Here is a 22,764-nt window from a genome sequence, read left to right on the forward strand (position 1 = left end):
GTGTGAATGTATGTGCACATGTGTGTGTGTGAGCATACGTGTGTGAGCGTGTGTGTGAGAGTGTGTGTGTGTGTGTGTGTGAGAGAGAGAGAGGGAGTGTGTGTGTGAGAGTGTGTGTGAGTGTACATGTGTGTGTGAGTGTGTGTGAGAGTTGTATAAGAGTGTGTGTGAGTGTGTGTGAATGTATGTGCACATGTGTGTGTGAGAGTGTGTGTGAGTGTACGTGTGTGAGTGTGCATGTGTGTGTGTGAGAGAGAGAGAGGATCAGAGCCCCTCCCCTAGATGTGGAAGTGTGGCAGAGACAGTAGGTGTGGGACTCCCCAGCAGAGTAGGAAGGAAGAGAGTGCGGGTATGCGGGGTTGAGGCCAGCCATGCAGGTGGAAAGGCGTGGGACCTCAGGGCTTGGGGAAGCACAGGGCTGGGGGACCAGGGCTGAGCAGGTTACAGAGCTGGGGGATACAGAGGTGAGAGTTCTCAAAGCGGAGGGAATGAAACTGAGGAGCACAAGGCCCTGGGGATCATAGGGTTGGGTGGAGCCCTTGCATCAGGGCTGGGGAGAAGTGTGAACTCTGGGCGGAGCAGCAGGAGCTACCTGGGCTGGCCCCTCCGTGCTGGAAGCCCCTCTTCCAGCTAAGCCTTGCTTCCTGCCACTTACACATTGCTTTAGAACTGTGACCCTCCCTAGTCATGGGTGTCCGTGGGGCGCTGACTCTGGTGCTCTGATAGCGCCTTCCGAGCCCAGCCGTGGCTGTGGAGTTCTCTTAGGGGTACTCAGAGCTACCCACACCTGGGGAACAGGCTGGAGCAGAGAGGGGTTCCCGTGCTGAGGAGGAACCCTGCGTCTTTCAGCTTTGCCTTCCCCATCTCTTCTCTCTGCCTCCGTCCCTCTGGCTCTGCTGTGCAGGGAGAAACCCGTGTGCGGATGGCAATGGTGGCTGTATGCACATATGCCAGGCACTCCGGGGCCTTGCCCACTGTGGCTGCCACACAGGTTACCAGCTTGCTGCGGACCGCAAGGCCTGTGAAGGTAGGATGCTTTACCAAGCCCCAGCGTCCCCAAGGCACCCTTCTGGATGGGTCTTTGTGTGACCTTTGGTGATACTTAGTCTCCTATCCCTGTTGGGGGAGTAAGCAGGGGGGAGGAAAGGGGGCCGCAAACCCCAGGGACGGTCCCAAGGAATCAGTGCTGGGCTTTCTCAGGGCAAGCGATGTTAAATGCTTCGTTAATTGTAGCTACAGTTTGGCACTAGTTTCCAGAATCCATTCCTTCATCCTGCTGGTTGCTGTTGTCCTGCGAGGCCAAATTTGTGCTTCGCCGCATCCCTAGCTGTGTGCTGCCCCAACGTCTCCGTAGATAGTAGGTCTGGGATGGGCAGCCTTGGCGGAAGTCTGTCCTTTGCCCAGTGACTTCGGAGTGAGTATGGCGCTCCTAGGACCACCAGAGAGGCAGTGGTTAGCCTCCCAACATGTCATGTCAGGTGGCCAGGTGCCCACAGGACAGGGGAAGTCGGCAGCTACATGTCCATCTGCACTAGGGAGTCATTACGGTGCAACCGAAAAGACCCCCTCTGGGCTGGACACGAGACACAGCTTGTGTCAACTCTATCCCCAGGAACCTGTCAGGGTGTGCCTGGCAGGTGTGGGACAGCGTGTTGTACCCTAAGCTGTCTAAGCCGGGAAGCTGTTACTATACCCAGGGGAATGGGAGCCCTTTCTCTGTCTTCCCCTTTCAGATGTGGATGAATGTGCCACGGGGCTTGCCCAGTGTGCTCATGGCTGCCTCAACACTCAGGGATCCTTCAAGTGTGTATGCCACGCAGGCTATGAGCTGGGTGCCGATGGCCGACAGTGCTACCGTGAGTAGGCAGTGAGCAGCGGACTGGGGGCGTTGGGGGCACTGACGAGGCTCCTCAAGGCCCTGAAGCCAGTTTCAGTCAGGCAGCTCTGGGTGTGGGTCCCCAGGGGCTGGTTAGGGAGTGCGGGACCCTGACCCACATCCCGACTGTGTGATGTCATCACAGGCATCGAGATGGAGATTGTGAACAGCTGTGAGGCTGCCAATGGCGGCTGCTCACATGGCTGCAGTCACACTAGCACAGGACCCCTGTGTACCTGCCCTCAGGGTTACGAGTTGGATGAAGACCACAAGACCTGCATTGGTAAGAGCCAGTCCCTTCCAGGGTGTCCTGCCCCAGCCCACCCCAGCCCCGGGATTCACTGTGACACCCAGCCTTGGGTTTGTTTGGTGCCATGACTTGGAAGTTTCTTCTTCCTCTGCTGCTCTGACTGCCCAGGCTCAGCAGGAGCTGCAAGAGAGCTGAAGGGCCTCGGCAGCTCAACTCCAAAGGGTTCTGAGGGCTTGCGCTGGACCTGTCACTGGGCCCTCAGCTGCCTGCACCTTTGTGGTCATTGGCTGTGTGTGTGAGAGAGAGAGACAGAGAGACAGAGACAGAGATAGATCATGCCCATGTAACTGTTCATGCGTGTGGCTGTGTCGTGTACAATTGGATATGGGTATGTGAGTTTGGGCGTGAGTGAATAACTGAAGATGTGTGATGCCTTGTGTGGCTCTGTGGTTGTATTGCATGACTGTATGTAGTATGCAAGCAATTGCGTACAGGCTCACATGTGGTCGGTATGACCGTGTATAGGCCGGAGCACAGTGTGTGCAGGGGTCGTTGCTGTGGGGTTGTGGGAGGATGTATGTGTGTCCGTGGTGCCAGTAGGCTCCCGTGTGTACCCGCAGACATTGACGACTGTGCCAACTCCCCATGCTGCCAGCAGGCGTGCACCAACACCCCTGGTGGTTATGAGTGCAGCTGCTACGCTGGGTACCGGCTCAACACTGATGGCTGTGGTTGTGAGGGTGAGCACGTGCTACACACAGTAGCAGCTGCGTGATTAGGGACGAGATACCCGGGTCAACTTTCGCCCTCCCGAGGTGGACGCGCAATCTGCCTGCTTTTGTAGACATTAAGTGCCTGCTGTGTGCTCATGCACACCCATACAGCCCATCCTGACTGCGTGTAAATCTGCATATGATCTCTTGCATGCCACACACAGGTTGTACATGTAGCTAGCCAATCTCACATAGCCAGGAGCATGTACCTGTTATACAATCGTGCGCGTGTTAAATTGCACACACCATTGCCCCTCTCTCCCTCCCTCCTTCCTCCCTCCCTTCTTCCATCCCTCCCCCTTCTTCCCTCCCTCCCTCTCTCTCTCCCTCCTTCCCTCCCTCCCCCTTCTTCCCTCCTTCCCTCCCTCTCCCCTTCTTCCCTTCTTCCCTCCCTCCCTCCCTCCCCCCTTCCTCCTTCCCTCCTCCTTCTCTCCTTCCCTCCCTTTTTCCCACCCTCCCTCCCTCCCTCCCCCTTCCTCTTTCCCTCCTCCTTCTCTCCTTCCCTCCCTTTTTCCCTCCCTCCCCCTCCCTCCCTCCTTCCCTCCCTCTCCCTTCTTTCTCCCCCTCCCTCCTCTCCCTCCCCCTCCCTCCCCCTCCCTCCCCCTCCCTCCCACCTGTAGTCACTGGCTCCCCTCACAGGGTTGGGGATGTGCTCCTGCCTGTTCCTTCAATGACTCTCCTGGCAGATGCCCACTCTCCCTTCACTCTTGGGTAGAAAGACTTCTGGAGTGGCTGGACGGTGGGGTGGGGTGGGGTGGGGTGGGGTGGGGTGGGGTGGGTAGTGTTATCAGATGCTTAGTGGCTAAGCACTTGACTTCTCCGTGCGTGCGCGGTACAGGGTAGGCATGGGTCTCCAGGCTTCTGACCATGGGAACACAACCCCGGCGGCCCTGTGTGTCTACAGATGTTGATGAGTGTGCCTCTGGCCACAGTGGCTGTGAGCACCACTGTTCCAATCTGGCTGGCTCCTTCCAGTGCTTCTGTGAAGCTGGTTTCCGGTTGGACGAGGACCGCAGGGGCTGCACCCGTGAGTCTCCCCCAGGCACCACTGCCTTCCGGGAGTCTGACCCCAGTAGTCCACAAGTCTGGCGTGCTAGCTGGCTCACCATCACCTCTGTGTGGTCCTGTCTCCTGCGTAGGGGTGGGGCCAGCAGGCCGAGGGAAGCAGCTTGGCCGGGTGATTGATTGGGCAGGGGCGCAGTGTTACGGGGGCATCTTGGGCACCCAGTTTCTGTATTGAGAAGGGCTGAGACTTAAGGCAGTGTTGCTGTTGAGTAGAGTTCATGGGCAGCAAAGGCTGAGGCGCCTGTGTGTCCTTCCCTAGCCCTAGAAGAGTCCGTGGTAGACCTGGACGGCCAGCTGCCCTTCGTGCGGCCCCTGCCCCACATCGCAGTGCTGAGGGATGAGCTGCCACAGCTCTTCCAGGATGACTACGGGGCTGAGGAGGAGGCAGCGGAGCTGCGGGGGGAACACACGCTCACCGAGAAGTTTGGTGAGGCATGAGCCTGCCCTTGGCTTCTCCCCTTGCAGCTTGCAGTCCTGGGCCGCGCTGCCCTATGATTTTGGGAGGTACAAAGAGGGTCCACCCTTTATAGTTTGTACAGTTCTTTCAGGGCCAAACTGGCCCCCAATCCTAGAATGGGGTTCCCATATCTCGCCTTGGAACTTAGAGGCGAGGCTGTCCCTTGTCCTCTCTTCTCTGGCTAGGGGGTCTAGCTCTGAGGTCCCTCTCTCCATCTTCCCCCAGTCTGCCTGGACCACTCCTTTGGCCATGACTGCAGCCTGACCTGTGATGACTGCAGGAATGGAGGGACCTGCCTCCCGGGCCAGGATGGCTGCGACTGCCCAGCGGGATGGACAGGGATTATCTGCAATGAAAGTGAGGCGCTGGTGGGGTCTAGGCAGAGTCTGTGAGCCCAAGAGTCGTGAGCATCCATTCCATATGGTTCCTCCTGCCTAGCTCTGGGGAGAATCTGAGTGTGTTCACCTACCCATCTGTCCATTCATCTGCCCACCCACCCACTCATCCATCCATCCATCCATCACCCATCCATCTTCCCATTCATCATCCATCCATCCATCACCCATCCATCCTCCCATTCATCATCCATCCATCCATCCATCCATCCCCCATCCATCCTCCCATTCATCATCCATCCATCCTCCCATCCATCATCCATCCATCCATCCTCCATCCTCCCATCCATCATCCATCCATCCATCCATCCATCCATCCTGCCTCCCATTCATCATCCACCCATCCATCCAACCATCCCCCAATTCATCATCCATCCATCCTCCCATTCATCATCCATCCATCATCCATCCATCCATCCTCCATCCTCCCATCCATCATCTTATCAGTATTCCCCCCACCCTTCCTTTGGTAAGAGTCTACTGAATGTCCCACCCCCATCCTTGTACTATGCATGGTATTAGGATATGGGGCAATCTGGGAACCAGCAGGCCAGGGTGTGTGATGCTCCCAGTCAGTCTCTAGGGATCTGATGACAAGCCAACAGATACCTGAGCGTATTGGAGGTGCCTATGAAGGAGAGCTAGCGGGAAAGCTTCTCTCCTGGGAGCAGGGACGATGAAACCATCTGATAAGAACAGAGCCTTGCTCAGGGCTACACAACCATTTATAGCTGAAACACTCTGGGAATAGATCTGTCCAGAGCCTTTCTCATCTCTCCCAGAGCCCCCTGACCAGGAGGACATTAGACTCTTCTTCAGTCTTCGAGGATCATCTGAATGGGCTGTCTGATTGACAGGGCATTGGATGTCAGGATGTAGTTATTGATTAGTGATGTCTACCATGAGTGTGTTGGGGCCAGGAGGCACAAATAGCATCACGCGCTGTTTCAGGCTGTTGTTTGAAATTGGCGCCTTTAATGTCAGAAGGACCTGGGAGTTCTGCTTGTTGGTAATCCTGGTGTTTCCCTGTTGTCTCTCTGCAGCTTGTCCTCCAGGCACCTTTGGGAAGAACTGCAGCTCTCCCTGCACCTGTCGGAATGGTGGGGCCTGTGACCCGGCGTCAGGCGCCTGCCGCTGTCCCCCAGGCGTCAGTGGAGCCCACTGTGAGGATGGTGCGTGTAGCCCCTCTGGGAACTCTAGAGAAAGGGGAGCAATGTAGAAGTTGGTGCAGCATTATCCTTCTGCCTCCAGGGCTTTAGGCTATGCCTGGGAGGGAGTAAAGACTTGAGTGAGCTTGGCATTAGTTTTGCCTTGTTTGTTTGTTTCCTGGGTTTTCCCGTATAGAAGGTTGAGACTCAATTCGATGGGTGGAAACATGTTTGGAATGGATTCCCTGGGGAGGTGGTGAGCCCTTTGGACCTGGGAATATTCAAGCGGAGCTGGGATTTGTGCCCTTCTGTCTGTGCTGGTGGCTTTGTGGGGTGATGCTTGATGCCCTGTCTGGCTTTAGTTAACAGCACTGTGGAGGAATTACAGTTCGTGGGAATAAGCTTCTCGGGTGACGGCTTTGTCTTTGGGTCTCTAGTATTTTAGTTCTAACTGCTCCTGCAAGACTAAGAGGATACAGTTGACAGAACCCAGCCCCAAGGCCCCGGGGTGGCCTGAGGACAACAGGGTGGCCAGGCAGCCACACAGGGTTTGCTGCTTCTCCCCAACCCTGCTTAGTGTCCCTGTTGCCCATTCTCACGCTCTGCTGCAAACATGTGGAGACTGGAAGAGCCATGGGTGTGACAGGCTCCCGATGGCCTTGGGGACATTTGGCAGGTATAGGAGCTGAATCTGCATCACCTCCCAGAGACTTTTCCCCAGCAATCTTGGGGAAGGGGTACCAGATTCCCCAGCAAGTGAAATGTACCAGCACAGGTAAACTAAATAGGGCCTCCGGGGACACACAGGCAGATTTTCAGAGACCTCACAGGGCCCTGTGTCCCTTACTTTGTGGCTCCATCCTTCCAGTCTATGCATAGGACTCTATGACCACAGCTCTTTGCTGGCCTCCTCTCTCTGTCTCAAATGCCACCTGCCTGTAAGCGAAGGACATCATCTGTTATTGGCTTTGGGCAATGTGGGTGGTCTAATCTCCAGAGATTGGGACATGGCAGCTTTGGGCTTTCATTTTCAATTATCTATGTCCCTTTCACTAGGAGGGACATGGGGCAGGGCAGAGCTAGAGAGGGTATTGGAGAAGGGCAACCATCCAGGCTTGGGTGTAGCCCTGACCAGTTGATGGCTTGCAATCTTCCCTCTTTGGGGTGGGGAGGTTGGGCTGAGTATTCTGTGTGGGTCAAAGGTCAGGGCACTTAGGAGAGATTTTACACCTCTCAAGTGGGTGCTGAGTTGTATGGCCAGCTTCCTTCCTTTGCTGCTGGTTCTGTGGAACTGGCCAGGACAACCAACAGGCATCACCAGAAGGCTCAGCTTGTGCCCATCGCGCATGGCTGCTCCTGTCCTCTGTCCTGGGCACTAGGGCCTGTGAGTGTCTCGTCATCTGAGAGCCACGCTGACTGCTCTCCACAGTTCTAACTAAACTGCCCCCCACAGGCTGCCCCAAGGGCTTCTACGGTAAACACTGTCGGAAGAAATGCCACTGTGCTAACCGGGGCCGATGCCATCGCCTCTACGGGGCCTGCCTCTGTGACCCAGGGCTCTATGGACGTTTCTGCCATCTTGGTGAGTTCTGTTCAACTGTCTGCATGAATGGGGCCATCTGTCTCACGCTGAGCCTCACCCTGTGTTGGGAGCATTGTGACAGCGTCTGTGGATGGGTTGGCTTCAGGGTAGCAGCTGGAGTGTTTCTCCACTGTGCTGGCCTCCGGGCATCTGGGGCATTGACCCTAGACCCATGTCACTCCTACCTCTCATCTGGTGATGGAGCAGGGCCAGACTTCCCAGGAAGCTTGCAGGATGACGGTTTGGGCTTGCAGAACAAAGCCAACACTCAGGGAAGGAAGGGGACAGCCCATTAGCAGAGAAACATGCGTGAAGGTAGCATTTGACTTTTCTAAAAGAGGAGAAAGCTGAGATTGTGTGACCCAGGGACAGCCCCTCAGCTGTGTAGTCCCTGGCTCTTAGTCCCAGGTCTCTAGGTCACAAGCAGATGTGCTCATTTCTAGAATGTCCTGGAAGGGGGTTCAGCTATAGCAGGCCCACCAGGGACACCCTTGTCGATTCAGGCTGACTGGGGCCGGTGTTGTAGTGGGCAGGCCCCTCACCTAGGGCTCTGTGTCTGCAGCCTGCCCTCCCTGGGCCTTTGGGCCGGGCTGTTCCGAGGATTGCCGCTGTGAGCAGTCACACACACAGTCTTGTAACCCGAGGGACGGTAGCTGCTCCTGCAAGCCTGGCTTCCAGGGCAAGCACTGCCAGGCAGGTGAGTCTCTGAGGGACAGGGAGGTCCCTGGGCTACAGAGGACATCACCCCCATCTCACATTTCCGTCTTGCTTCTCACTCTGTAGAGTGTGAGCCAGGTTTCTTTGGGCCAGGCTGCCGACACCATTGCACCTGTCCACCGGGTGTGGCCTGTGACCCTGTGAGTGGTGAATGTCGGACGCAGTGTCCTCCTGGCTTTCAGGGGAAGGACTGTGGCCAAGGTGAGTGGCTGTCCCCAGGGGTTCTGATGATTGGGGTTACTTGTACTGGGGAACTGTGAAAGTGTAGAGCGGGAAGCTACAGATCCAATGCCCGGGTGTAAATGCCCTCTACCTACTGTCATCTGAGTGCTCAGAGGAGGAACTGGTCTGTCTGCCTGGTTCCGACCAGAGAAACGGTCAGCGCCTCTGGAATGACTGTTCGCTCCTCACCTTCCTGAAGGTCCTGGGATAGCTCAGTGCTGGAGTCTGGGCAAGATGGATGAGGGGGCAGCAAGGAGGGGGAGCAGGTGTGAGGAAGGAGCAGGCGGCTGCTGGGAGAAGGCTCCTTTGGAGAGAGAGGTCTAGTCTGGCAGTGGGGTCTTGTAGTCAGGTGTGTATGAACGAGCACAGAGCCTAGATACTCGGCAGGTAGAATGGGCTGCTGAGATTTGTGACATGGGTTCTCAGGTGTAGATGGAGACTCTGTCCCATCTGGTCCCACAGCCATTTAGCTCCAAATAAACACACAGAAGCCTTATATTAATTATGAACTGTTTGACCGATGGTTTAGGCTTCTTAATGGTGAGCTCTTTCTTAATTATTATTAACCCATAACTATTAATCTATGTATTGCTACAAGGCCTTATCTTACCAGGGAATGCCAGGACCTGGTACTCGGCATCTCTCTGGCTTCTCCTCTCTGTTTTCCTCTCCCCAGAATTCTCCTCGTCTGGGAGCCCTGGCTACACTTCCTGTCTGGCTACTGGCCAATCAGTGTTTTATTCATCAACCAGTAAGGGAGACATAGACACAGAAGGACGTCCCCCATCACTTAGGTGTCAGTGAGACGAGGCGAGGCTGGGGAGCAGGTGGCTTGGTAAATCACACCCTCATTTGTTGACAGTCCAGCATATGGGGCTGGGAGCTTGACCTAGAGGAACCCTAGAGGAACAGAGAGGGAGGCTGTGTCCTGTACCAGCAGGGGACAAGTGACTAGTGACCCTTGATGTGAGAATATAACCTGTGAAACTTGTGGGGTGTCAAGCTGAACACCCAAACATTTAGCTGGAGCTTCATGACCAGGAGAGGATAAGCCCACACAGTCACAGTCCTTGGGGGGGGGGAGGTTCCTGGCGTTGTTTTGTGGTCAGTACAGCTGCTGCCAGGTAGTGGGAGAGTTTTGAACCACTCTTGGTATGGCACCTGCTGTCTATATGCCCACTGGTCAGATTCGAAGGGAGCTTCAGGGCCTGAGCGTGACCGCTTTAGGTTAGGCAAGCATAGAAAGGAATCCAGGAGCCACCAGCCATCCCCTTCTTCCTCCTCCCTCTATGGGAGGAGAAAAGCAGAAAAGTTCCCAGCGTCACCCAGCCAGGGACAGAGGTCAGCCAAGCCGATCTGTCTGCGGGATGAGAGCTGGTAAGGGCTCTCAGGTCTTGGTGCAGGAGAGAATATGCAGGGCTCCCAACTCAGTCTAGAGTCCCCAGACCTGGCCTGCTCTCAAGACTCCATGGCCTCAGGCTGTCCACCAGCTCCGAGTGTCGCTAGTGTATGAAGTGGACAGGACTGAGCCTCCTAACAGAACCACCCAGAAAATGTACACATGCACACGCACATGCACACACGCACGCACATACACACACGCACACGCACGCACACGCACGCACGCACACACACACACACACACACACACATGGGCCTGTGTAGACACACACTTGTAGCTTGCTCTCCTTCCTCCCCAAGCCTATGTCCTCCTTTTCCAGATTCCATGCCGCATGCCAGGCCCAGTGAGGCCAGCTGTGCAGGGGAATCCTCTTCCCACCAGTCCTGGGGGCTGCCCCCTGTGCTACAAGGAAAAGGAACCTCCTCTTTCCTTTCTTTACTTTATTAAAGCCTCGAGGGCCCCCTAGAACAGACCACAGGAAATGACACACATACTTTTTACAGAAATGGCTCCCCTTGTTATTAGGTCTGGAAACTATTACTGCCCCGAGCACAACTCTGTGCTTAGTCTGGAGAGCTCTGAGGCTTGAGGGACCACCACACCAGCAACATTGGGCTCTCTCCCTGGTCTGTGCTGTGTGGTTACCTCCATGCCTATGTGGATGTGGTGTGTGTGTGTGTGCGCGCACGCGCGTGTGTGCATGTGTGCATGTACATGCGTGCATGTGTGTGCGCTATGATCAGGTACCTAAAGCATGCACATGTGTAGTGCATGTTGGCTGCCAGCCTGCCGTACCTCTGCATCAGGCCTGCTGTCTCATTCCAGCAACCAGCAGTGGGCAGATGCTAGGCTTCCTAAATTCCTGCCCCAGTCTCAAGCTCTGCTCTCACCAGGCCCTGAGAGCAGAGTATTTGTAGGGAACACAGAGGTGCTTTACCAAGTAAGGCCACTCAGGGCTTTCTGGTACACAGGGCTGCTGAGTGGCCATATGCACTCTTGAGGCCCTGCCCTTGGCCATTTCTGTCCCAGACACTCCAATTCCCATACTGTTGTAATCCTTGGTGTAACTTGAGTTTCAGAGTGTGGAGGGCCCCAGATCTCTGGGGTCCTTTCTTACTCTTTGTCTGGACCAGTTACCACCCCTTGCCACTCCACCCCTTCATTCTACCAGCGGACAGCTACAGCTTTGGGGCTGAGGAGCTGGGTATGAAGCAGAGGGAACAGACCTTGGTTGAAGTGGCTAGTAGAGGTCCCCTGAGTGGGTCATACTGAGACAGGGGTGGGTCCCCTGCTCCTGGGAGCTCTCCAGGGTCCTGGGTGACCCTAACTTCTGGCAGTCTTGCCTGCCTGACCTCTTGCAACTCTCACATCTGCTAATCCCTGCTCCCATAAGCTGTCCTGGTCTCTGTGGGGCTCCAGAGGGAGCTCCTAGCCTTGATAAGTACAGGCAGGGTGACTGAAGCCCACCTGCTCTCACCTACAGAGTGCCCAGTAGGAACATTTGGTGTGAACTGCTCAGGTTCCTGCTCCTGTGTGGGGGCCCCCTGCCACCGGGTCACAGGACAGTGTCTGTGCCCACCGGGGAAGACTGGGGAGGACTGTGGAGCAGGTGAGTGACAGCTGTATGGCTCCTGGACCATATTTAGGGACCCTTGGGCCCTGTCCAAGCCCTGTTTGGGGCATAGACCACTTTGGAAGCTTAGCCCTGACCATACAGTGCTAGGCTCCTTTGTAGTAGCTTCAGGGACTTACACTGGGGCAAACTGGGATATGGGGGTTGTCTGTAGCTGCCCAGCAAGCCTTGGCACCGTGCTGTGGCCCCCGGGCTGCCAGCCCCCCGCATAGTGTATATGTCTCTTTAGCAGGCTCCTTATTTTGCTGTCAAACTGTCCCTGGGGTTGGGTTTACTTATCTAGGGCTGGGTACCCTCAGCCCTGGGGTTTCCGAAGCCTGACTCTTTTCTTGTATGGGAATAGTGGTCCCTACTCTGGATTGTGGCAAGAGGGGCCTTCAGTGATGTGTCAGGCACACATCAGTGTGCCAGGTGTGTTACTTGGGGAAAGGATAACTAACCCTGGGAGTGGACTCTAGATTGTCCCGAGGGCCACTGGGGGCTTGGCTGTCAGGAGATTTGCCCGGCATGTGAAAACGGTGCCAGCTGCGACCCTGAGACTGGAACCTGCCTGTGCCTCCCTGGCTTCGTTGGCAGCCGCTGTCAGGATGGTGAGTATGGCTGGTGTGTGACCTCAGCCTCGGCCTGCGGCCCTGGATAGGCACACCGGGCTGTCATACTCACCCTCTTTACAGCTTGCCCAGCAGGCTGGTTTGGAACTGGCTGCCAGATGAGGTGTGCTTGTGCCAATGATGGGCACTGCCACCCAGCCACTGGACGCTGTAGCTGTGCCCCTGGATGGACTGGCCTCAGCTGCCAGAGAGGTATGTGGGTCCTTTGCCTGTTCCTCGTCCGCCGGTCCCTCTCTTGCCCCTGTCTGTGTCCTGACCTGGCTGTGGAGTTCACACAAGATGACTCTGAGCTCTGTTGCAGCCTGTGACAATGGGCACTGGGGGCCGGATTGTATCCACCCTTGCAACTGCAGTGCAGGCCATGGGAGCTGTGACGCGGTCAGTGGCCTCTGCCTGTGTGAGGCTGGCTATGAAGGTGCACAGTGTGAGCAGTGTGAGTACTGGCATGCACATGACCACAAACACGAGAACACTCGCATGTGCACATACGTGTGTACACATGCACCTGAGTATTCTGCTGCACAGAAACCGTACGTGCACATGTACTGTCTCCCACCTGTCAGTGGCGGACTTCAGGCTCACCTGGAGTAGCAGATGGGAAGCTGGGAGAGGAGGGTTCCTTAGGTCCCTATATGTGTACTTCCAAAGCTTGTGGCTGGGCTCTGAGTGGTTCAGGGCAGCTAGTTTCAGAGGAAGCTGTAGGGGAGACCCTACATGTGCCCTGAAGATGAGGTCTGGGACTCTCACCTCTCGTCCGGGGAAAGGGTAGGAGGAGTGTGTAAGGCCAGCCGTTCCCTGGGGCTTCTTTGCCAGTCAGGCCTTTCCCCCTAGTCCTGGGCTCCGGCCAGACTCTTGGTGTCCAGGCCAATGGTTTGGCCGACCTTTGTGTCTCAGGGTGTCGCCAGGGGTACTTCGGTCCTAACTGTGAGAAGAAGTGTAAGTGTGAGCACGAGGCGACCTGTGACCATGTCAGTGGGGCCTGCACCTGCCCAGCCGGCTGGAGGGGAAGCTTCTGTGAGCACGGTAAGCTGGGTGGGTGCAGGCTGGGGGGTGAGCTTGGTAGGCTGGGTGGGTGCAGGCTGGGGTGTGAACACAGTAACATGGGTGCAGGCTGGGGTGTGAGCTTGGTAGGCTGGGTGGGTGCAGACTGGGGTGTGAACACAGTAACATGGGTGCAGGCTGGGGTGTGAGCGTGTTAGGCTGGGTGCAGGCTGGGGTGTGAGCTTGGTAGGCTGGGTGGGTGAAGGCTGGGGTGTGAACACAGTAACATGGGTGCAGGCTGGGGTGTGAACACAGTAACATGGGTGCAGGCTGGGGTGTGAGCTTGGTAGGCTGGGTGGGTGAAGGCTGGGGTGTGAACACAGTAACATGGGTGCAGGCTGGGGTGTGAACACAGTAACATGGGTGCAGGCTGGGGTGTGAGCTTGGTAGGCTGGGTGGGTGCAGGCTGGGGTGTGAGCGTGGTAGGCTGGGTGCAGGCTGGGGTGTGAGCTTGGTAGGCTGGGTGGGTGAAGGCTGGGGTGTGAACACAGTAACATGGGTGCAGGCTGGGGTGTGAACACAGTTACATGGGTGCAGGCTGGGGTGTGAGCGTGGTAGGCTGGGTGCAGGCTGGGGTGGGCCCTGAGTACAGGGCAGGGTCCTCTGGCCTCTGGGCCTCCTGTCAATGCCACCTCTGTCTGTAGCCTGTCCTGCTGGCTTCTTTGGGTTAGACTGTGGCAATGCCTGCAACTGCTCTGCTGGAGCCACCTGTGATGCTGTGAGCGGCTCCTGCATCTGCCCAGCTGGCCGCTGGGGTCCACGCTGTGCCCAGAGTATGTAAGGGTGCTAAGCCCGAGTAACTGCAGGGAGCATGCATTCTTCATGGGGGTGGGGACACCCCTGGGGCCCGTTCCTGGCATCCAACTGAAGTCATAGCTTTACCCATGAGATCGAAGTGTCCATCCCTTTTGTGGCTTCTGAGACATGGCCTTGAGACGGGCAGATAGGCTCAGCTCGATGATACCTCTTGCTGCAGTCTCCTGGCTACGTCCCTGATGGCTCCTCTCCCCTTACAGCTTGCCCATCCCTCACCTATGGGCTTAACTGCAGCCAGGTTTGTACCTGTTTCAACGGGGCCTCCTGTGACCCGATCCATGGGCAATGCCACTGTGCCCCTGGCTGGATGGGACCTACCTGCCTGCAGGGTAAGCCCTGCCTAGGAGTTGAGGGTGCATTCCTGGGTAATGACCTCTCCTTGGACCCATGGAGGGGCATGTGTGTATGGGATGCTCTGCATGCTGACAGGTGCAGGGCTCGCTCACCTGTCAGCATGGCCTGTTGGGGGCAGTTGGGAGGGAGCTTGACTGTGGCCTTTAGTGTCATGCCTCTAAGGCCAGGTTGGGGGATCCAGGACAGGCCTGGGCTCGGGCATCATAAAACCAGTCCTGATAAGAGTCCAACTTGAAAGTCAGGTTGGGCTTTGGGGATGTGTAGAACTCCAAAGACCTGTGCTGGCCGGATGCTGAGGCTTGCTTCTGCTTTCTGGAACTCAGCCTGCCCTGCTGGCCTGTACGGCAAGAACTGTCAGCATTCCTGCCTTTGCCGCAATGGAGGGAGCTGTGACCCCATCTTGGGCCAGTGCACGTGCCCAGAGGGCTGGACCGGCTTGGCCTGTGAGAAAGGTGAGCCGGCTGGCCTGGGTAGTAGACACAATCTCGGGCCTAGGAGGAGTTCTTTTTGAGGGGGCAGCGCCCTGGGGGTGGCTTGGTGTCTCACCCTCCACCCCAGGACACAGGTGTAGGAAGATTGGGATAGTATCTCCTAGCTCAGAAAGTCAGACCCTCCCTCCCTCCCTTCACACCCCCCCCTATTTTTCAGAGTGCCTTCCTGGACACTATGGAGCTGGCTGTCAGCTCAGCTGCAGCTGCCTTAATGGGGGCACGTGTGACCGGCTCACGGGCCACTGCCTCTGCCCAGCTGGCTGGACTGGGGACAAGTGTCAGAACCGTGAGTGGGTTCTGGGAAGCTGGGAGGTTCTGCCTAGGGTGCCAGTTTACTCCATGCTGAAGACAGGGCCAGGCCTGGTTCTCACCAATGCGGCCCCGGCTGTGCCTAAGAGGCCAGCCTGATTGGCTGGTCTGCTGCTACTCTGGAGGGAGGGGTGTACTGCATCTGCAGGCTTCAGAGAGAAAGCCTTGGTCTCTGGACTTGAAGCCTGTACCGTTCCAGGCTCCGTGGTTACAGGATGCTGCCCAGGCTGTGGCTTTTGTGCCCGTGGTCCTTTGTCCACTCCTCCAGGCTTGAGCCCCCTCAGAGTCTGGATAAGTGGACACTGTCCTCATTCTAGCCCTAGTGAGTCTTCTACTTGGGTACTGTCATCTTCAGGCCCAGCCTGGGGAGCCCCTTACTCAGACCCAAGCCTGGGGCTGCTGATGCTGGTGGGCTTCCTTGGGATGCTCAGGGCGATCCCATGATTCCTCACAGCCTCTGGTCCAGCCTCCCCTTATTCCTCCACTTCCATGGGCAGAGTTTCCCGGGGCTGTAACACTCAGCCTTCCTGTCTGTCTCTCACACCACAGCCTGTGCCAAGGGCATGTTTGGGGTTCACTGTGAAGAGCCCTGTACCTGCCGGAGAGGTGCCACCTGCCACCATGTCACAGGGGCCTGCCTCTGTCCCCCAGGATGGAGGGGCTCGCACTGCGAGGATGGTGAGCACAGACATTAGTGTATGGGTCCAATTGCTGGCCCTGCACAGCCACCTCAGGACTCCCCGCTCCCCCTTTCCAGGAAAGCCTGCCTAATTCTACCCTTCCTGCAGCCTGTCCACGTGGCTGGTTTGGAGAGGCCTGTGCCCAGCGTTGCCACTGCCCATCCGGTGCCTCCTGCCACCATGTTACTGGGGAGTGCCATTGTCCACCTGGCTTCGCTGGGCCTGGCTGTGAGCAGGGTAGGTGCTCTCCTAACATCTACTTTGTGAAGAGGGTCAACTGGGAGATTTCTGAGGGCTAGGCCAGGCCTGACCCTACCCAATTTATACCCAGCCTGCCAGCCTGGTACATTTGGAAAGGACTGTGGGCACCTATGCCAATGTCCCGGTGAGACCTGGACCTGCCACCCTGCTTCAGGGGCCTGTGTATGTGCTGCCGGTTACCACGGCACTGACTGTCGGCAACGTGAGTGCTGTCCACTGCCTCGGGGGACCTGGGGTTCTGTCTGGTATGCAGGTGGCCATGTCACGTTCAGGGGTGTTGCATGTTTGAGCCCAGCCTCACGCTTCTGTAGCAGACCCTCCCTCTCCTTGCAGGGTGCCCACCTGGGCGCTACGGGCCAGGCTGTGAACAAGTTTGTAAGTGCCTCAATGGTGGCTCCTGCGACGTAGCCACGGGAGCTTGCTACTGCCCTGCTGGATTCCTTGGGGCCGACTGCAGCCTTGGTGAGGAGCCAGGTTGCAGGGCTGGATGGCTTATTGTTAAGTTTCTGGGAAGGGGGCAGGGCCCTGGTGGCCAGCCTGTGGGAGGGCAGCCCCCTGCCCACCTGCTTCCCTGACTCTTGGGCGTCCTGTTGCTGAACTGATGTAGAATGGCAGTGAGGGTTGTGCTATCCTGGGGTGTCGGTGTGACCCCAGAGGGCCTGGCCTTTGGCCAGCTCTGTCCCAGATATATGCCAGGCACTGACTACGCCTCTGTGGCCAACCCTCCTGCCCAGGAAAACACGGGGACTTTCTCCTGAGTCACACGGGGACTTTCCCCATTTGAAATCCAGGCAGACTGTGGGTGTTATGTCAATGAGTCTCCGTAGAGATTGCCTGGGGCCCGAGCCTTTTCATGGAGGGAGGTGGAGGGCCCTTGGTATTGGTGGTATGCCCCCCCCCCGTGTCTCCTGTCCCGTCACGGGGTTGGCATAGCCTCTGGCAGAACCCAAGGGGAGGTAGCTACTTATCTGCCCTCTCCACAGCCTGTCCACAGGGTCGCTTCGGTCCCAGCTGTGCCCATGTGTGTGCATGTGGGCAAGGGGCGGCCTGCGACCCTGTGTCGGGGATCTGCATCTGTTCTCCTGGGAAGACTGGAGTCCACTGTGAACGTGGTGAGTATCTGCTGGGGGGCCGGGCACATGCACAGTTCACTGCCGTGTCACTGAGTTAAGGAACAGGCTGACGAAGCCAACCCATCGCGAGGGGGTGTGCCCGTTCCCCGGGGGCATAGTCACACTCACAGCCACTGTGGGCTCTCCAGAGACGGTGGGGCCGAGAGAAAGCAGCATCCTCACCGTATGGACAGCCTGCCCTGCTGGCAAACAGGTCATCTCATGCCAACTCAGGCCCCACCCACACAGGACTCTTGAGACTTGGTTCACTCAGGGGCCTGTTCATGTCTCTGGCCAGTGGGACTCCCTTCTGAGCCTGGTAGCTGTCTGTGTCCTGGTGACGTACTTGGAAGAGTATCTTCCTGGTCCTTTTTTGCCAGGCCCAGGCCAGGGTCCCCAAGCAGAGAGAAGCTCAAGTGGCGAGAAATGGGTGGACTAGGGGACAGTGGTCACGGCACACACTGATGTCAGTGTGCCCAGTTCCAAGGCCACACACACAGCTTCTCCCTTCCCCCTCACGAAGGGCCACTGTCTGGAGCCTCGTTCTCAGCCTGGCGCTGCTGGGAATGGCATAGTCAGAAGCCCAAGGCTAGGCTGTAGCCAGAATCGTGCCTTGTTCAGTCTAGAAAAGGCAACAGTGTGGCAGGCAGTGCATGCAAGGTGGGCGACTGCCCGCCCCTGAGCCCACACAGCTGGCCATGCCTGACCTGGGGCCTCCAGGGTGCACATCCTCAGCCCCGAGGAAGCGTGATGGGAAACCTTCCCGGCTCCTTCCTGGCTGTGCAGATGCTTACCGTCCCCTGAAGGCCATGGTCCCCTTATCTTAGAGTGGCCCTGGGACCAGACCTGGCGCTGGCTGTCCTAGGTGCTGTGTGAAGGGTGGTTGCTGTGAGATCAAGGCCAACCCTAGGCAGCTCAGGAAGCATTTGTTGAGTGAATGAGTGAATGCCAGTCTGTGCCTGCCTTCTTGCCCTTAGGGTGTCCCCAGGATCGGTTTGGCAAGGACTGTGAGCGCGAGTGTGCCTGCAGAAATGGGGGCCTGTGTCATACCACTAACGGCAGCTGTTCCTGCCCTCTGGGCTGGATGGGGCCTCACTGTGAGCAGGGTGAGTTTGTGAGAGCAGCTGGACTGCGACGTCCATGTGGATTTTGAGCGGGGCGGGTGGGGGGGGCTTTCTCTGGACCCTGAGAATGATGCAGAGCTTAGGGCCTGGGTGGCTGTGTGGGGACAGAGTGAGGTGCACTTAAATCCTTGTCCTGTCCCTGCACAGCCTGCCCCGCTGGACGCTATGGTCCTGCCTGCACCCTCAACTGCTCCTGTCAGAACAATGGCACCTGTGAGCCCACCACCGGTACTTGCCACTGTGGCCCTGGCTTCTACGGCCGAGCTTGCGAGCACTGTGAGTGGGCTGTCCCCTGGCCTTGTACACAGCCATCTAGGCTGGGCCTAGTTCGCGAGAGCAATGGGATGAGCCTGACCAGGCTCTGAGCTGGAGATGCCTGCTCGGGGTCACACAGGATAGGTGGAGATGGGCTCCCCGGCTAGCTCCTTGTCATACAAGCCCTGGCTGGATTGCTGGAATATGGTGGGGGCCCGGGAGGAGGGAGGCTAGGACATCAGGAAAGAGGCTCTCTCAGCTCTTAGGTTTGGCTTTTGGCTCGCTCTGGGAAAACTGGGGATTTCTGCTGCCCTCTGCCCCTGACTCATTCTATCCGGGGTCCTCCTCCAGCCTGCCCCCCTGGCTTCTATGGAGCTGGTTGCCAGGGAGTCTGTGAGTGTCAACAAGGAGCCCCCTGCGACCCTGTCAGTGGCCAATGCCTCTGCCCTGCTGGCTTCCATGGCCAGTTCTGTGAGAGGGGTGAGTGTCAGGCCCCACCCAACCCCTTTACCCTTTCCTCGTCTTGGGTAATGCGGGGAAGGAAGGTGACGCTGAGCCCAATTCCCCACCAGGGTGCAAGCCAGGCTTTTTTGGAGGAGGCTGCCAACGGCAGTGTAACTGCAACAAAGACGTGCCCTGTGATCCCATCAGCGGCCTCTGCCTTTGCCCACCAGGGCGCACAGGAGCCACATGTGAGCTAGGTGAGTGGAGGGCCCCCGCCCACGATGGGACATATCAAATCATGCGGGTAGCCAGGTCTCCTTCCTGTGATTTCTGCTCCAGCCTGCATCCTCTGGGGACTGTTGGCAGTAGCCAGAGCGTGATAATACCGAGCGCAGACACCCATTGGCAGCTGCCAAGGTTAAGCCCTGCTATGTGGTAGCCTAGAGTCTCGGAACTCTTTCTGGTTATCATGAGACAGGCTCCCTGGAGGTGGAAACATGTCCCTGACTTACCAGTCGTGGCCATGACCCCTTTCAGATGCGGATGGGGGCTGTCCTGCTGGGGGGTGCAAAATTGGCCGTCTGACTTTTGGATTCACGCAGCCCTGGAGACAGCGGCTGAGGCTGCTCTACGCTGCCTCACCAAGCTAGGCACTAGGCAGGAATGCGTGCCTAAGGCTTTGTGGCTGGTGCTTTTCCATGGTTATTGAACATGGGCTTTTAGAACTACTTCCCCAGATGGCCTCACACCACCTGGGCTGTCTACCCATGGTTCAGGCAGATGGGGTGGTTGTTTGTGCTTCTGTCTCCTACCTCCTGTCCCTACAGATTGCAGAAGGGGCCGCTTTGGGCCTGGCTGTGTCCTGCGCTGTGACTGCGGGGGTGGGGCCGACTGTGACCCCATCAGTGGGCGGTGCCATTGTGTGGACAACTACACGGGACCCACTTGCCGGGAAGGTGAGTCATGGCGTTCCCAGGGGGGAGGAATTGAAGACTTGCCTGCCCCTGGCCAGGAACCAGGTCAGTCAGTGAGACACTCGGCCATCCCCTCCTGGTACCCACAGAGTGCACACAGCTCCCACTCCACACAGCTAGAGGCTGATGAGGAGGACCCCAAGCAATACCCCGTGGGCAGTTCTGGGTTGCCAGCCTAGAGCACCAACCCTTTCCCTAGAGTGACCTGCAGGTTGCCCTGGGCCTCACAGATCCATGTGCAGGCGGGGCTCGGTGATCCAGCATGGATGGGCGCTGTATGCCCCTGTATCTGCGAGCAACAGTGTATGCATGCTAGCCAGTGTACGCATGTGCTCCACAGTGTCCTGGCTAGTGCATATGTGCCAGCGTATCAGCGCAGCGACATAAGCATGAGGCAACTGTGCATGTGCCTGTGTATGTACACGCACTGTGTGTGTGTCTGCTTGGTGTGTGTGTGTGTCTTCCTTGGGTGTGTGCTCCAGATACATGTCTTCCTCATGTATGTGGCCTCCAGGTATGCGTCCCCATGGTATGTGTGCTCAAGGTACATGTTCTGTGGGTGTGTGCATGGGCTTTAGGTATGCCTTCCCTGGGTGAGTGTGTGTTCCATGCATACATTCTCCAGGTATATGTATACTCTTGGTATGTGTTTCCCAGGTGTGTGTGTGTGTATGCGCTCCATGTGTACACGTGTGCCCACATCTTTGTGCACCGTATATGCATATGCTTTCCCCGGTGATGTCTGTGCGCCAGGCATGCGTACTGTGTTGAATTCAAGTATGTGTGCTACAGTGCATGCCTGTGTCAGTCAGTCATGTATGTTCCAGTACATGTGTGTGCATCAGACACATGCATATACGCATGCTTTACTGTATGTTTGTGCCTGTATGTACCCACATGCAAAGGCAGTAGGCTCTGTGGGATTGCACCTGTCACCTGTGAGGTAGAGCTGCACCCCTGTGAATAGCCCAAGCCCTTAGGGTATCTCTTGCAGGCTCCCCAAACCCAATTGGCTGAAGGTGCTGGTAAGGATCTCTATAGAGGGAGGGGAGAGGCCAGCTGTGGCGCTCTGCAGGGTAGGACATGATAATGCTGAGGGCCCAGACCCAAGAGTCCTCGGCCTGAAGATCCTCAGTGTAGACTGAATACTGTGTGAATATCTTCAGCTTCTCTCCAAGGGGACTATGGCCTCAAACCATTAAGAGCCATGCAGGGAGCTAGCTGTTCGGGGCTAGTTTGCAGTTTGCTAACGAGTTCCTGGATTCATAATGCTATCCATAGTGGCACCCAGTGGTCAAATGTGGTACTACATCCTAGGACACCACATGTCCTAAGCTTGGGATCTCTGAGGATGGGGCTGTGGGGCGAGGGCATTGTGGCCCCCTGTGAGTCCTGAGATAGCCCTTTTCCCTAGGGTGGGCTTGGCTTAACCTCGGGTGAAGCATTTTCCACCCAGCCTCAAAGCCCTGTCTCTCACCCTTCTCGGAAGTCAGCAGAGTGCGACTGTTTATGTGGGAATGGGTGGAGAAGGTTATGCTGGTGGATGTGTGTGGTGCCAGAGGGATGCACGGATGATTGATGCCTCACTGGCCTTTTACTGGTGTCTGTCCCAGTGAACCACATGAGCTATCTATCACCAGCTCTCTGGGAGCCCAGCGTTCAGGCGGAGAACATGCTTGCCCAGACGCGGCTCTCTGGTTAGACCCAAAGGAGTCGTGTGATGACCGTCTTTGCTTCCCTGTGCCTTCAGAAACTGGACCATGGAGATGGGGCTGGACCTCCGTGGGAAGGGAATGGGCTATTGCCTACTGGGTTTGGCTAATGAAGGAAGAAGGTCACCACCTTCAGCCTGGAATTGGCTGTCTTGAAGACCCCCCCCCCAACCTTGTTGCTGACCCCTCTTTCCTTTCCATGTCCCCAGTGGCCACACAGCCATCCTCCATCAGGCCATTGTCAGGGCCATGAAGCACTGGCACATGGAAATCCCCACAGAGAGCCACTACCGTGTTGGAGCCCAAGGGACCTGGAGGACATAATGTGGGTGGACCTAAGACTCCTGGATCCACACCTCTTCTGGGAAGCCATGGTTCTCTGTGGAAGGCCACCGACAGTCACACAGCTATCCACCAAGGCCTTGTGGCCATGGAGAAAGGGTCTCAAGTGGACACAAGGAAGCCAGGGAAGTAGACCAGGCCTCAGGCCACCGTTTACATGGGGACCCTGCAGGCTGTGCTGAGGAATCCTGGCCCTCTTCAAGGACCTGGGTTGGGACTGAGGCAGGAGTAGGCAAGGTCCCACCTGCCTTGGCAGGTCCTTCTGGTGCTAGGGCGTGGACTGCTACAGCCAGCCGACTGTTTACCTGGAAAGGTAGTCCAGCCCGTATTTATGTAAGTGTATTTGTGGGCAGCTTCACTCGCCATTGCGGCCCTGGGTCAGCTGGAAGCCATCCCATCGCAGGGAGCTTGGGTTCAGGCCAGTGAGCCTGGGGTCTCCAGCAAGTGGGAATCAAGAGTCTTGTAAAGTCCTTTGAGTTAAAGGCACAGTGGTGTCCTTGCGGCCTGGGTTTTTGTGTGTTTCATAGACTTTGTGCGAGTCCTCCCGAGATTACCTGGCACAAGGGCTCTTGGATGAGATCCTCCCCCAACCAGGAGGCCCAGGTGGGTTCTGTACCTCTCTCTAATGACAGATGCCACACCAGTCACATTGAGATGCTTCTGGCTTCCAGCTCTAGGGCCACAAAGCAGCTCCTGGCTAAGGTGAATTGTTCTAGAG

General features: G+C 57.0%; 1 protein-coding gene across 1 annotated transcript in view; it reads left to right on the forward strand.

Moving 5' to 3' along the window:
• Positions 1 to 22,543, forward strand: part of Megf6 (multiple EGF like domains 6) — a 94,342-nt gene extending 71,799 nt beyond the window's left edge. Inside the window, exons 7-37 of the mRNA XM_051173833.1 lie at positions 905 to 1,027; positions 1,734 to 1,856; positions 2,022 to 2,159; positions 2,747 to 2,866; positions 3,804 to 3,926; positions 4,224 to 4,391; positions 4,647 to 4,778; positions 5,860 to 5,988; positions 7,418 to 7,546; positions 8,109 to 8,243; positions 8,330 to 8,464; positions 11,371 to 11,496; positions 11,979 to 12,110; positions 12,195 to 12,323; positions 12,433 to 12,564; positions 13,026 to 13,154; positions 13,817 to 13,945; positions 14,189 to 14,317; positions 14,666 to 14,794; positions 14,991 to 15,119; positions 15,692 to 15,820; positions 15,931 to 16,059; positions 16,154 to 16,285; positions 16,417 to 16,545; positions 17,067 to 17,195; positions 18,173 to 18,301; positions 18,467 to 18,595; positions 18,926 to 19,054; positions 19,147 to 19,275; positions 19,846 to 19,974; positions 21,914 to 22,543. Coding sequence (XP_051029790.1) covers positions 905 to 1,027; positions 1,734 to 1,856; positions 2,022 to 2,159; positions 2,747 to 2,866; positions 3,804 to 3,926; positions 4,224 to 4,391; positions 4,647 to 4,778; positions 5,860 to 5,988; positions 7,418 to 7,546; positions 8,109 to 8,243; positions 8,330 to 8,464; positions 11,371 to 11,496; positions 11,979 to 12,110; positions 12,195 to 12,323; positions 12,433 to 12,564; positions 13,026 to 13,154; positions 13,817 to 13,945; positions 14,189 to 14,317; positions 14,666 to 14,794; positions 14,991 to 15,119; positions 15,692 to 15,820; positions 15,931 to 16,059; positions 16,154 to 16,285; positions 16,417 to 16,545; positions 17,067 to 17,195; positions 18,173 to 18,301; positions 18,467 to 18,595; positions 18,926 to 19,054; positions 19,147 to 19,275; positions 19,846 to 19,974; positions 21,914 to 21,957 — 3,956 coding nt within the window. The 3' untranslated portion in view covers positions 21,958 to 22,543. The remainder of the gene's footprint in view (positions 1 to 904; positions 1,028 to 1,733; positions 1,857 to 2,021; positions 2,160 to 2,746; positions 2,867 to 3,803; positions 3,927 to 4,223; positions 4,392 to 4,646; positions 4,779 to 5,859; positions 5,989 to 7,417; positions 7,547 to 8,108; positions 8,244 to 8,329; positions 8,465 to 11,370; positions 11,497 to 11,978; positions 12,111 to 12,194; positions 12,324 to 12,432; positions 12,565 to 13,025; positions 13,155 to 13,816; positions 13,946 to 14,188; positions 14,318 to 14,665; positions 14,795 to 14,990; positions 15,120 to 15,691; positions 15,821 to 15,930; positions 16,060 to 16,153; positions 16,286 to 16,416; positions 16,546 to 17,066; positions 17,196 to 18,172; positions 18,302 to 18,466; positions 18,596 to 18,925; positions 19,055 to 19,146; positions 19,276 to 19,845; positions 19,975 to 21,913) is intronic.
• The last annotated feature ends 221 nt before the right edge of the window (positions 22,544 to 22,764 follow it).

This window comes from Phodopus roborovskii, unplaced genomic scaffold, assembly GCF_943737965.1.
Source record: "Phodopus roborovskii unplaced genomic scaffold, PHOROB, whole genome shotgun sequence".
Classification (NCBI taxonomy): domain Eukaryota; kingdom Metazoa; phylum Chordata; class Mammalia; order Rodentia; family Cricetidae; genus Phodopus; species Phodopus roborovskii.